General features: G+C 56.6%; 2 protein-coding genes across 3 annotated transcripts in view; one reads left to right on the top strand and one right to left on the bottom strand.

The window, feature by feature from the left end:
* IL21R (interleukin 21 receptor) overlaps window positions 1-3,557 on the top strand; it is a 38,399-nt gene extending 34,842 nt beyond the window's left edge. Inside the window, exon 9 of the mRNA XM_037814771.1 lies at window positions 480-3,557. Within this exon, the coding sequence (XP_037670699.1) occupies window positions 480-1,232 (753 nt within the window). The 3' untranslated portion in view covers window positions 1,233-3,557. The remainder of the gene's footprint in view (window positions 1-479) is intronic.
* Window positions 3,558-9,714: 6,157 nt separating this feature from the next.
* The window catches only part of GTF3C1 (general transcription factor IIIC subunit 1), a 94,976-nt gene continuing 91,667 nt past the window's right edge, over window positions 9,715-13,023 (bottom strand). For both annotated transcript variants that reach the window (XM_037813954.1, XM_037813955.1), the window contains 3 exons: window positions 12,955-13,006; window positions 11,670-11,862; window positions 9,715-10,818 (listed from right to left, as the gene is read on the bottom strand). In XM_037813954.1, the coding sequence (XP_037669882.1) occupies window positions 10,606-10,818; window positions 11,670-11,862; window positions 12,955-13,006 (458 nt within the window). In that variant the 3' untranslated portion in view covers window positions 9,715-10,605. The remainder of the gene's footprint in view (window positions 10,819-11,669; window positions 11,863-12,954; window positions 13,007-13,023) is intronic.

The raw sequence follows: 13,023 nt of genomic DNA, 5'->3' as shown, positions 1-13,023 counted from the left end.
AGTTAACCAGCATTTATTGAGCACCTGCTGTGTTCCGGGCACTGTGTGAGGCTCCTGACCGAGCATCCATTCTGGTGGGGACACACAAATGGGAGAGTGCTGGGTGGTGAGAAATGGCATGAAGGAAATAGAACAAGGGGTGGGTTGGGGGGTCTTGGGCCCTGCACCCCCACAACCCACGGGGCCACAGGTCATCTGAACTGGTGGGCTACTGAGGGTACTTCTCCCAGTACAGAGGAGGAAACTGAGGCCCAGAGAGGGGAAGAGACAGTGGTGGGTGCTGCCCCTGGGCAGGAACATCCCATGATTTCTGCGCCCCACGCTTCTGTGTCTTTGTCTGTCTTTATGTCTCTCACTCTTTCTCTCTTTCTGTCTCTTGGTCTCATCTCTGTATCTCCGTGTCTCTGTCTTTGTCTCTTCCTGTTTATCCCACCCGCCATCCTGCCCCTTCTCCGACCCTCTCTCTTTCTCCCCCACAGAAATGGGTGGGCACACCCTTCACTGCCTCCAGCCTGGAGCTCCCCGGGGCACCCTCGACCCTGGAGGTGCAGAGCTGCTGCCTGCTCCAGAGGGCCACCAAGGGGCCGGTGCCCACGGAGCTGCCAGAGCCAGCAGATCTGCTGGAAGCCGACGGGGCGCCTGAGACGGGCTCCTGGGGCCCGGCCCCTGCCCCAGCCGGCAGCGTGGACGGCTCCACTTACAACCAGGAGAGGTACCGGCTCTATGGCCTGCTGTCCCTCGACACGGTGACTGTGGCGGATGCAGAGGGGCTGTGCACCTGGTCCTGCAGCTGTGAGGATGACAGCTACCCAGCCCTGGGCCTGGACACTGGCCTGGAGCCTGCCCGGGGCCCCGCGGACCCCCTCTCAGGCCCGGGCACCACAGTCCTCTCCTGCGGCTGTGTCTCGGCCGGTGGTCCTGCTGGGCTGGAGGGGTCCTTGGGCAGCCTCTCTGACAGGCTGAACTTCCCCCTGACAGAGGTGGCGGGTTGGGTCCCAGGGCCACCCTGGGGTGGTGGGCTGCCCCGAGGAGTCTCTGACAGCGAGGCAGGCTCACCCCCGGCTGGCCTGGACATGGACACGTTTGACAGTGGCTTCGCGGGCTCCGACTGCGGCAGCCCTGTGGAGTGTGACTTCGCCAGTCCCCAGGACCAGGGGGCCCCCAGGACCTACGTCCGCCAGTGGGTGGTCGCGGCCCCTCCACCTGCAGAACCGGGGCCCCAGGCCAGCTAGCAAGGCCATCAGGCTGTCAAGGGTTGACCATGCCACCAGACCATGAGCCAGATAATGTGGTCATCTGCCCAGCCTGTGCATGGTGAGGCCTGCAGCCTCTGGTCTGCTGACAGGCCCCTGACCCCAATGTTTACAGAGCGTGTTTGTGTGTGCGTGTGTGTGAACTCATGATTTCGCCCCAGTGTGTGTGCATGTGTGTGCAAGTGAACTCGTTATTTCCCTCAGTGTGTGCACACACGTGCATGTGTGCAGGTGTGAGGTGTGTGTGGGGTCCTGAGTTCCCCTGTGTCTGTGTGTGCATGCACGTGCACGCAAACTCATGTGTTGCCCTTAGCATGTGTCCGTGTGCGTGGATTGGGTACCCACGCGTGTGAACACATGAACTTGTGGACATGGTAGCATATCATAGTCTGCATGTATGTTCACGTGCCGTGTGTGTGTCTGTGCATGCACTGTGTGCGTGTGAGCAGAGTGCGTGCCTGTGCGGGCTTGTTTCCAGGCACGTAGAGGTGACCGCCTTGGCTGTGTGCGCAAGGGCTGGTCCAGTGCTGCCCCAGGGGCTGCTGGGAGATCAAGCACTGCCTGTGGCCAGCCCAGGCCCAGCCTCCTTCCTGGTCCACGTCACCCTCCAGGGATGCGGGGAGGGGAGGAGAGACCCCGCTGTGACCTGGGGGTGGGGGAGATGGTTTGGGGGCCTGTGATCTCTGAATCCTAAGTGCCACCTCCTGGGCAAGTCGTGTCCCCTCTCTGAGCTGCTGTCTCCTTGGCCTAGAGCAGGGAAAGACGTGACCTTCTGCGGGGAGAAATCCGGGAGGGACTGGACTCGACGCAGCCCAGAGCAGACCCTCAGTAAATGTCAGCTTCCTTCCTTCTGTGGCCGGGCCCCAGGCTTGCGCCGAGGGTGGGGGTGAGAAAACCAGCCAGCAGGACCGCCGGGGGGCCCGTGGCGCTGACCCGCCCTGCAGAGGGGAGCGCGGGGGTTTCCGGGCTGACAATCAGCCAGCCCTGACTCTTAGAAACAGCCCCTCACCAGCCACGATTTCTTTTTCTGGCTCCTGCTGCCCTTTTTTCTATTCACTTTTATGCACCCAAGAAATAAATATTGAACACCAGTACGAGCCGGGCACCATGCCAGGGGTTGGGAGAGGGCAGGGGTCCCCAAGCCAGCGTGGCCGTCCACGGGGCACTCCCTTGCTGAGCGGAGACAGACAGACGGCACGGCAGCTCCCGGCTTTCCGATGTCATCATTCCATCCTTGGAGAATTGGGGACGGTCAAGTCGCTTGTGTCTGTTTTCTGGAACAGCCAGCTGAAATGTGGACTAAGAAGCCACGAAAACACCAGCGTTCCGAAGGCACCTCACTGAACATTAGTTTTGTATAGGAGTTATATATCAGTGCTGACATGGTATACAAATTATGGGTTTTTTTTTTTTCTTTTAAAAAAATAGACCATTTTCCCTTGGCGTGCCCACCTCGACTACACATTTACTAGATCAGGCAGGGTTAAGGCGAGGGAGAGTCTGATTCCTTAGGCCTTCCCATCAGGGCCCTGAGGGAAGCCCCCCACCCTGGCCTGGGGTCACGTCATCTTCCCCAAAGAGGAGGGTGCAAGCGAATGCTTGGAGGAGACAGTTTTGGCCCATCTGCGCTTTTGGAGCAGGGCTGGGCTAGAAGTTTCTAGTAGAAAGTTTCTCCATGCCTCATTGGTAAAAAGAGATGTTTGGGAGGGGTTGCTGAGAGAATGCACGGGAAGTCCTTGGTGCCTGCAAAAGGCTGGAAACTTCTAGAACACTGATGGTTTTAGTGGTGGGACTCTTAAACTGGAATCAGGATGTGGGAGACCCAGATGGGAGCACAGGTGTGAAACCGCAGCTCCTGCACGTGTGAGTGGCCCTTTTTCCCCGCCCCCTCCACCACCCCACAGACACTTGGGCCAAGGTGCACTGTGAGTTTCACACTCTCTTGTGGGCAACAGGTTCCAGGTGCCAGTGGAGCCGCAGGCCCCTGGAGAACCAGCTCAGCTCCCCGGCACACAGAGCTCCTGGGGGTGGGGAGGGGAGCACTGGGGAGATGGGCTGATCCCAGCCTGGAGCTCAGATGGGGGCTCTGCCCTGAGCAGACCTGGCTCTTCGCTGACTCCATCTTTGAAGGGGAGAAAAAAGTTGTCCACAGAAGTTGGGTGCAAAAAAAGAGGGGGAGAATGGCTGGTCCACCAGAAAGGATGGATGAGTGGATGAGCTCCACGAGGGCAGCAACTTGGTCCGTTTTGTTCAAGGCTTTCTCCGCAGCCTAGCGTACTCAATAAAGCCTGATTTGTTTCTTGACATCTGTAGTGTAAATACTCCAGCCATAGCCAATTTCAAGCTACTGACATGAGGACACTGAGCTTGGAGTTGGGGAGATGTGTGCAGAACCAGGCTCCCAGAGCTGGTGTGAGCCCCTGAGCACACCACAGATGGGAGCTCCGAGGGGGCCCCACGACCTCAGCCTATGTATGAGTGGGAGGAGGGTGGGAAGGCTTCAAGGAGGAGGTGGTGCTTGTCGGACTTTGAAAAATGAGTAGGAATTGTTAGGTGCATCAGCTACCCCAGGCAGAAGGAGGTGCTGGAGCATAGGCCTGGCGGTGGGACTGAGCCCCAAGAGTCAGGGGCCTGGAGAACGTGGGGAGTGGCAGGCCTGGGGAGCAAGTGGGGGAGGCCACTCCCTGTCACCCACCCACTTCCAGGCCAGAAGAGCTAATAACCCTCCCTGAAGAGGAAGGAGGACAGAGCAACATCCCTTCCATGGATGCCCCATTCCACTCCTTGCTGAGCCATTTTCCATCTTCAGGCTCTGAGGGGCAGGGATTGTGACACCCACAAGACAGATGAGGGAGTGGAGGTGCAGAAAACCTGGGGGACTTGCCTGAGCTCACGCACTGAATTAACAGTCAGAGTCAGAACTTGAACTCTGCTCTCTAAATCCCAATTTCAGGTCTTTTTCACCTTGCTCTGGGTGAGCAAGCGGTAAGAACCTCTTAGGAAACACCTGTGGGTACCTGTTGCTTTTGCCTGTGTAGCATCCCGGGGGCGTGGGTGACCCCAGACACCCATACATGACCCAGGCCTGACCAGCAAAGCAGTCCATTTCTCTGGCCACAATACCTGTTCAGGTGCAGACAGGTGACCCAAGTTGGTCCATGCTCTCATGGCTGAGATGGGGGGATGGACTGAGCTTGGAGCTGCTGGGGGGCATCAGAGCCTGACTGAGCCTGAGATGAGGCCAGCACACAGGAAAGCAGAGCTGAGAGATGGAGGCATATTCCTGGTAATATCCCTTGAGCTCCTGGATCCAGCCATGCCTGAAACCATATTCCCTCTAGACTTTTTAGGTGCATAAATATTACCTAAGAAGTTACTAATGTTGTTCATCAAGTATTTCCAGCTCTTGGCCTTCTGGGCTCATGGCAGGATTGTACTTCCTGACCCCTCATGGCTGGATGGGGCCACAGGACCGATCCTGGCCAATGAATGGTGAGCAGACAAGACGTGTCTCATATTGTGGACCAGCGCATAATGGACGGTTGTGACACCTGCCACAGCATGATCCCTCTGGCACAGTGAGCAGTGATGTTTGGGGTAGCAGCTGCTCTGTCAGCCCGAGCCCTGGCATGCGGAGAGGCAGAGCAGAGTTGCCAGCTCACTGTGAAGGATGTGTATTGTGAACAAGAGAGAAATCCTTCATTGTTTTAAGCCACTAAGAGGCCGGGGCTGTTTGTTACCACAGCATAACCCAGCCTATCCTGACCAAGCCGAGATGCCGCTAAATTTCCTTTTTTTTTTTTTTTTACTTAAGTTGGTTTGAGATGAGTTTCTGCAGCTTGCAGGGTCAAGTGTACCAGCATTGTTCTATTGTTCTAATATCATCCCTGCAATGAAGGTTCCTCCATCCTAAGAAAAGACTCCATGCAAGGGGAGCTGACGACCAGGCTCTAGCATCTCTCATGAACGACCTTGAGCAAGTTGCTTCCTGTCTATGAGCCTCAGTTTCCTCCTTTACAAAGCAGGGACAGGAATCAACTTCTGGGGGAGAAAAGACAAGATGAGGACAGGAACAGACACCATGACTCCTCCTTGGAGGTGTGTGTTCTGCTTTCCCTGTCATCACCTTGAGCTGGCTCCAGGTCAGAGGAGAAAAGCCACCGGGTCCCTGCCCTTCTCCCCTCTCCTCCCTGTGTGCTTCACAGATGCTTCTGCCCAGAATGCCCGAAGCTGACATCACCTCTGCCAAGAAGGAAAGGACCCAAGAGATCCCCCAACCATCAAGTTACTCCAAAGTCCCAACCTGGAATGCTTCCTGGGTGTCCCAGACAATCTAATTTGGGAAGGACGGAGAGGGTGCAAATGAGACCCAGCCCTTCACTTTACCCCCGGGGGAATGGAGTTCCAGAGAGAGGCAGTGACTTACCCAGAGTCACACAGTCTGTTTGGGGCCCTGTCTGCATCCTGGGCTCCTTTTCGTCTCCCTGGGGGAGGGGCAGGCTCTCCTTCCCTCCTGTTCTGGGGGTGCAGTTTATCTGGGGCCTGCTGCTGGCACAGCCCCTCCCAGCCCATGCACACTCCAGTTTCCCCTCGAGGCACCATCAGCAAACCGGGAGCGGGACTTCCGGTGAATGATGGCAGGCTGAGCACATGTGCCCTCCCCTCCTGGGAGCCGGTTAAATCGGCAATCAAGGAACAAGGAGCAACTCTCAACAGTGAAGAAAGTGGGAGAGGGGCCATCTGTGGTGGGGAACCATCAGCACATTAATGGAAAACGAGAGGATGGAGTGGTCTTTGCTCAAATGTCACCCTCTCAGGGGGACCAACCTGGAGCCCCTTATTTAAACCCTTAAACCCCTGGCCCCCAGCATTCCTGATTCCTCCAGCCTGCTTCTATTTTTCTCCATCACACTTACTGCTCACTAATGAACCATATATTCTAGTTATTCATCGTGTTTTCTAAGCCCTCTAGACCATGGGCTCTGGAAAGGCAGGGATTTTGTGTTTTACTCACTGCTCTCAGAGCCAAGACTAGTGCAGGCATATAGTCTGTGTTTGAAATGAATGAAAGAATCAAACGATGGCAGAGGAGAGACCCTGGAAGTGCACTGCCTGCCCCGGACACAAAACGGGGCATGAGAAGGAGAAGGGGGGGTCTCCTTGGAAGTCTGTGGTTGGGGCAAGAGACCCTCCCCAGCTGCTTGGACCAGGGGGCCACCAGGGTCTCCCCCTCACTCTTGGTGGCAGCAGATTTGAGGGGTTTTCTTCCAAAAATTGATGGCCTGAAAGAGAGAAGCTTTTGCCTTCTGCTGTTTAGGAGGGGGGCTCCCAGCATAACGGCCGGCTCCCCATCCTGTCATTCCGAAGCAACGCCTGTCTCTGGAGAACGGGGCTAAGGGGGAGGACTCAGAGGCTGAGCCACCTGGGTTTGCAGGCTGCAGACCCACCTATAAGCTGCCAACCTTGCAGAAATTATTTTACCCCCTCGTGCCTCCATTTCTTCATCCATGAAGTGGGTATACTGATTGGACAGGTTTCTTAGGGAACAGTGTTTGGCACATTGCACGTCCTTGGAAAAATATGATTGTATCATTGCTTTTACAGACAAATGACCCCCCACCCATACCCCAGGCAGCTTTGACTGGTTTCACACTTAGACACGAATGAACAAGGAGTGACAAGACATTTGAAAACTCAGAGGAACCAGCAGGAAATAAAGATGCTCAGGCTGCTGGTGCCCCCTGCTGGTGACCACTGGAAGTAGGGCTCCTACTCATGGCTGCCCCAGGGGAAGGACTTTTCATCTTGAGCAGCCACCAGGCGCTGTGTTAGGTGGCTTACGGTTTGTACAGGTGACCCCATACAATCATCACAGTGAACCTCTGCGGTAGGGACTGTGGATCCAGCCCACTGCTGTGGACACCAGATGAATCGGCAGATTCTTTTTTAAATTCCACAAGGGCTGACCTCTGCCTCTTGGGTTGGTGGACCCAGATTGGGCATGGAGAGTGGGGAATGGAACTCCCACCAAGCAGGGAGAGCACACATACACACCCCTCCCCCAACATGCCTACACAAACACAACATACATGCACATACAAACATACATGCACATGCACACGCGTGTCTGGAAAACGCCTGGCAGAAGTAGGTAAAGGGCCCAAGGGAAGTTTGGGGAGTCAGGGGAAGTCAGAGGAGAAAGGGCCCATTCACAGCCAAGGGTTGCAGGTTACCTAGGGAGAAACGAGGTGAGAAGGGGAGGAAAGAGATGCAGGCGGTGGCTGGCAGTAGCGACAGAACAAGATCTGAGAGGCTTGAGAGAGAGGGGAGGCTGAGCACAAGGGGGCAGCCATGAATGTGCTGGGTGATGCATCATCCGCGCCAGGGAGAATTAGGGAGCATTTAAATACTCACCGTTAGGGAGGAGAATGACTAAATTACAGGGCATCAATACCGGAGATACTTCCGCAGGTTTAGAAAGTGTTAGTTCTATACTTGCTGGTGCAGATTTGCAAGGGATGTATCACTGAGTGAAAACTAGCACATTTTACAAATTTTATGAAGTGGTCTCACCCTTCCATGTTTTCTAGGGGTGCATGGCATGTATGTCAATGTAAAGAAAAGGTCTAGAAGGATCTCTGAAAGAGAAAGGGGACTCAGGCTTTAGCCATAATCTTACATTTTTTAAGTGTTTAAAAAGGAAAAAGAGTGAATAGACAGTGAGGAGGAAGAGCCTGTGTGTGCTTGGGATTGGGGGGACTGAGAGGATGCAAAGCCAAGGGTTTTGGGTCTGTGGTCATGGCTTTGTGGGGGCTCTTGGGAAGATCTGGGTGTGAACAGAATGTGCCCCATCTGGGGTGGGAAGCAACAGGCAGGACACGATCTAGAACCACTCCCCAGACTTGCTCTGGAGGCTGAAATGGGCAGGAGATCAATGTTTATTCCTTCGTGGGTTTTATTTGATAGTTGAAGTTTCATTTTTTTTTTCTTTTTAACTTGAGCTCTTTCTCAGCCCGGGTAAACACACTTTCGGTTGTCATGGTCCCCACCACTCCCTAGCATTTAACCCAGGGCCTCTTCCTTTTGTTTATGTCACCTTCCCTGCCCCTAAAGGCATCCGAGTTCCAACTTCTGGTGAACGCTGCAGTTTCTGGAGGCCTTTATGCTTGGAAGGGCAGAGAGCTACAGAAGGATGGATGGATGAAAGGGTGGGTGGGTGGAAGGAGGGTGAGAGGGGGGGAAGAATGGCCGAGAATGTGGGGTGATCAGAGAGGACTAAACTCCCCACTTGAGAGCTGTACCCCTTGTCCCTAAGTCCTACCCCACAAACACATGCCCCCACTGCCCCTCACCTAGGAGGCTCAGGGAAAGAAAGAAACTTGGCCGCAGCCTTCTGTGTGCTAGCACTTGGTGTTCTTTCAGCTCACCTGGCCTCCTGCATGGGGGTATTTTATTTCCATTTTCCAGATGAGAAAACTAAGGCTCTGAGATGTTTATGTCAACTCTAGTATTTTAAGAGGCAGCCGTAGAATTCCCAAGCCTACCTTCCTTCCACTGCACAATGCACTCCCAAATAATCAGCATTTGTAAAATAGTTTCTGTTTCTAAAGCAGATCATGTCCATTATTCTACCTGGTCTTTTCAAAAAAATCCCATGAAATTTGTCCTTTTACACGTGAGAGAAAACAAAAAAAGGGAAAAAAAAAACCCAAAACAGCATGGCTGAGACTTGCCAGAGGTCTTGGCTGTGCTGGGTCCATGCTCGAGCCCCCAGCCCCCTAACCTACGCCCCCTCCTTGCCCCTCTTCACCTGGAGGAACTGGGGCTCCGGTCCCTGGTCGAGAGACGATGGAATCACTGGGGTGGGGGTGGGAGGTGCCACAAGGCCAAACGTGGGGCAGTGGTGACAGGGAGATGTGCCCCAGCTCCAGGGCACGGCCTTACGCAGAACCTCCACCTGTGGCACACAGGAGTGTATGCCCAGTTCTGCCAGATCTTTCCATTTCTTAAACAATCTGAATTTTTAGAAGATGTGAAACCTCCAAAGCTGCGGACTAAAGAGGACTCGAATGAGCCAAATTCATCCCACTGGCCCGTGACCTCTGCGACCCCAGCACTGGCCTTGGGGAGAGCTGACCACGGGGCTGGCGCTGGGCTAAGAGCCCCTGTGAGGGGACAGGCATGGGCCCAGCTGAGACGGCAGATGCTTGCGAGGCAGGGATGGGTGGGCTGTGCCAGCCGCTCTCTCCTGTGGATGTACTTGGCTGGCACAGACGGACAGACCACTCGCACCTGCTCCACGGGGCTGTGCTGGGCCCCAGAGCCCAGGCCCACGACGGGGGCTCAGCAGATCTCCCCTCTTCTGGTTTTCCTGGGGACATCCTTTCCTGGCTGTTCTGCAGCTAAAAGCAGGGAATCCTTCAGGGGATCAAAGATTCTTTAGGAAACACACATGACTAAATGTCTTTTACTCCACTTTAATTACAAAATAAATAAATACATGCCAGGGGACTTAAATCAGGGAGGAGGATCAAAGGATGAAACAAAACAAAAAAAGAACAAACAACTACGGAGACTCCTGATTCCTCACCCGCAGGGATGCCCACCAGTGCGGCGAGGAGGGGGCCTGCCAGGGCGGCTGTAGTTTGCATGTGAGTGGTCCTGGGTCTGGGCCAGCCTGGGGCCCGGGCTTCAGCAGATGAGAGCTCTGAGGTCCACACAGGAGGCTGGGGCCTGGGAGGCAGCACTGTCCCAGATCACAGCTACACCCCGGAAGCCCGTGGAGGACAAGCCCTCAAGGGCTTCTCATACTCATGACCATTTAGGTCCAGAGAACTGTACGCAGCTCCACGTGGAGCAGGAAAGCACCTGGACAATGGCTAAGAGGCCAAGCAATCAGAGTCAGAGAGGAGGAGCGTGGGGCCCAGCGCGCTGTTCAGCTCTTCCACTGCATCCCAGCCGGCTGGGACGAGAAGCACCAGCTCCTGGGCTGAAGAAACCCTGTCCCCAGGGGCAGCCCAGGAAGGACCCCTGGCAGCAGGCAGGTGGAGGGCATCCCCACTCCCAGGAGCTCCAGGATAGGGAGCCACTTTCAGGTGACAGGCTCTGGCCCGATGCGCCTGTCTCAGCTGCAGGAGGCTGAGGTGCAGACCTACGTCCTGGTGCATGGTGGGGTCTGCTGACCGCAGGTGGTGGAGGGCAGTGGGCTCCCTGTGCTTGACCTTGCCAGGCTGCCTGTGTGTCCTGCCATGGAGCACCTGGACAAGGGGCTCCCCCCGAGAAAAGCGGGCCTCCTCCTCAGCCATAGCAGGAGTGCCAGGGGGTACTGATGGGAGGTGGGGGCCCAGGAGCCTTACAGGTGGACCCACTTGTTCCAGTTGACCACGTGGGGGAAGACCCGGCCCAGGCGCAGGGTGCAGTCCAGCGTGGGCTCGTAGAACGCCATGGGGCTCTCGCTCAGACTGGAGGGCGCCTCCGCCTCCAGCGACGCGGGCTTGGAGAAAAGCGAGACGGCGGAGGGCTTCCTCAGCAAGCGCTTTTTAATGCAGCCGAGGAATTCCAGACCCTGGAAACACCACAAACAGATGCGTTACCTCGGGTGTTTGCAATTTCTTCTTTGACAAATTATGGAACACAGCCTCTGTCCCAGGAGCTGCTTCCCGAGTGGGTGACACCTGAACCTTGCTTTGAGAGATGAGGAGGGGGGTTGCCAGGAAGTTTTAGGCAAAAGCCCAGGGCAGGCATTTGTACCAGGGTTGGAGCCTTCCAAAGGAGAGGGCAGGGAACGGGGTCACAGCCTGGCTTCCAGAGGGGTTTTGTTTGGTTTGTTTATGTTTTAAAATTTGGAGACGTTCACGGTAAGGTCAAATTCCCAGCCTCACCTGAGGCACTGGCGTACGGGTGGCACTCTGCCTGTGTGGCAGCCCTGGGCTGACGTGGGGGTGCAGCAACCCCAGGAGGTGTGGGCACTGCTGCTCCCGTGCCCCTGCTGCCCGCAGGCCCACCTCACGGCTGACCTGTGGGCCCCTGCGGGCGTGGGGGCTTGTGACCCATGGAGAGGGAAAGCCGACAGTCAAGGCTGGGCAGCAGCAGGGAGCTGGCGCAGGATGTTGGGGGAGATGGCCTGAGGGGCAGGAAACCCAGGTCGGGGGGTGGGAGCCTGGGACTGGAAGCCAACAGTATGAAAGAGCAGAGGGGGATGCAGGAGGACAGAAAGCAGGTGTGGGTCCTGCCTGCGGGGGCACAGCTGCTGAGCCGTGGGGGGGTGCAGTGGGGCAGAGCCTCTCGGGAGGGGTGAGGCACGATGGGGAGGCTCTTCTGGAAGGCCTGTGGGCTGATCTCTCCTTCAACGGGTAGAGCCCACAGGAGATGCTGGACCCCAGAACCTGCCCCTGACCCCCGTTCCTGAGGTCGCACCTGGAGGAGCTCGAGCACGGCGACAGGCTGCAGGACGCCCTGGTAGTGCTGCAGCAGGGCGCTCTCGGGGACTCCAGGCCGGGTCATAATGTGGTACAGCACGGCCTCCAGCATGCCCTTGCACACCGGCGTGTTCAGGTGGCCGTCCACAATGCGCCACGGACGGCCCACGAAGCAGATGCTCTCGCAGTCCCTGCAGGTGGGGAGGGGCGTCAGTGCTTGGTGGGAGCTTCTCCCACGGGGCCCCTCACCATCCTCCTCCTTTCCCACCTCCCTCCTTCCCTCCCATCAGGACCATGCGCCACCCCCCAGGACCCATGACCACTGGCTGCAAGGGGTCACGCCCCAGGAACTGCTCAGACTTAGCCATGACCAAGGCCAGGAGGGACCAGTGACCCAGTCCTCTGGGTCCCTGACCCCTAAGTCACCTAGTGACACGCATGCTTCCCCCACCCTGACAGGACAGGGGAATGAGTTATGATGTCCCCCAACCAGGGGCTGCCAACCCCTTCTGGCCAAGCCCACAGAGGCCTTTATCCGGAAGTTCCCCTTCTGTGCAGTATACAGGGGTCCCAGGAGGGCTTCCCTTTAAAAAAAGGTGTCTGCTACTAAACCAGTGGCTGACCTAGCACCCAGGGCCCAGGGCGCAGGGGCATCGTCTGTGGCACCACCTCCCGGGCTGGGAGGGCCACTGAAGGGGGCTCTCCTGGGCCTGAAGGGTGCAGCTCCACCTGAAACAAGAGTACTCGCCCCAGTGCGACCTTCAACCTTTGGTTCTTACGGGGCCAAGAGGGTCCAGGAGTCCCTGGGGGCGAAGGCAGACATCCGGGAGAGGAGGTGGCCCTGGGTGGGGGTTAGGAGCTCTGGGTTAATCTGGTCACACACAGGCTGTGGCCTCTCTGGGCCCTGTCCTTGCTGGGAAGTGGGAACGACGCCTGTGGGTTGTGAGGAGGCCTCAGAGGGATGTGGCCTACATGGGCATGCTGGTGGAACGGCTTGTTGTGCCAGGCTGCCCTGGGCACTGTAAATGTTTAGCAGTTTTGTCCCTCATCTACTACATGCTGGTGAGGGTGACAACCCCAAATAGCTCCACACGTGTCCAAGTCCCCCTGGGTGAAATCCAAGGTGCTGAGAACCAGGGTGCAAGGCCCATGCCCGAGGCTGGGCCTCAAGGAGAGGCCTCCACGTGGCTCCGGCTGGGGCCCCTTGTCCGGAAATCCTGAGAACAGACATCCCCATGCTCCACACCCCCCCCAGGCCACCTGGAACAGAGTGACACACTCACCCTTCCCGTGCTGCTTGGCAGAGGCTGCCGGCCACAGAGCTCTCTGTACTACCTGATGGAAGAGGAAAA

Source organism: Choloepus didactylus, chromosome 21 (assembly GCF_015220235.1).
Source record: "Choloepus didactylus isolate mChoDid1 chromosome 21, mChoDid1.pri, whole genome shotgun sequence".
Taxonomy (NCBI): Eukaryota; Metazoa; Chordata; class Mammalia; order Pilosa; family Megalonychidae; genus Choloepus; species Choloepus didactylus.
This window is presented reverse-complemented; position numbering and strand designations above follow the sequence as displayed.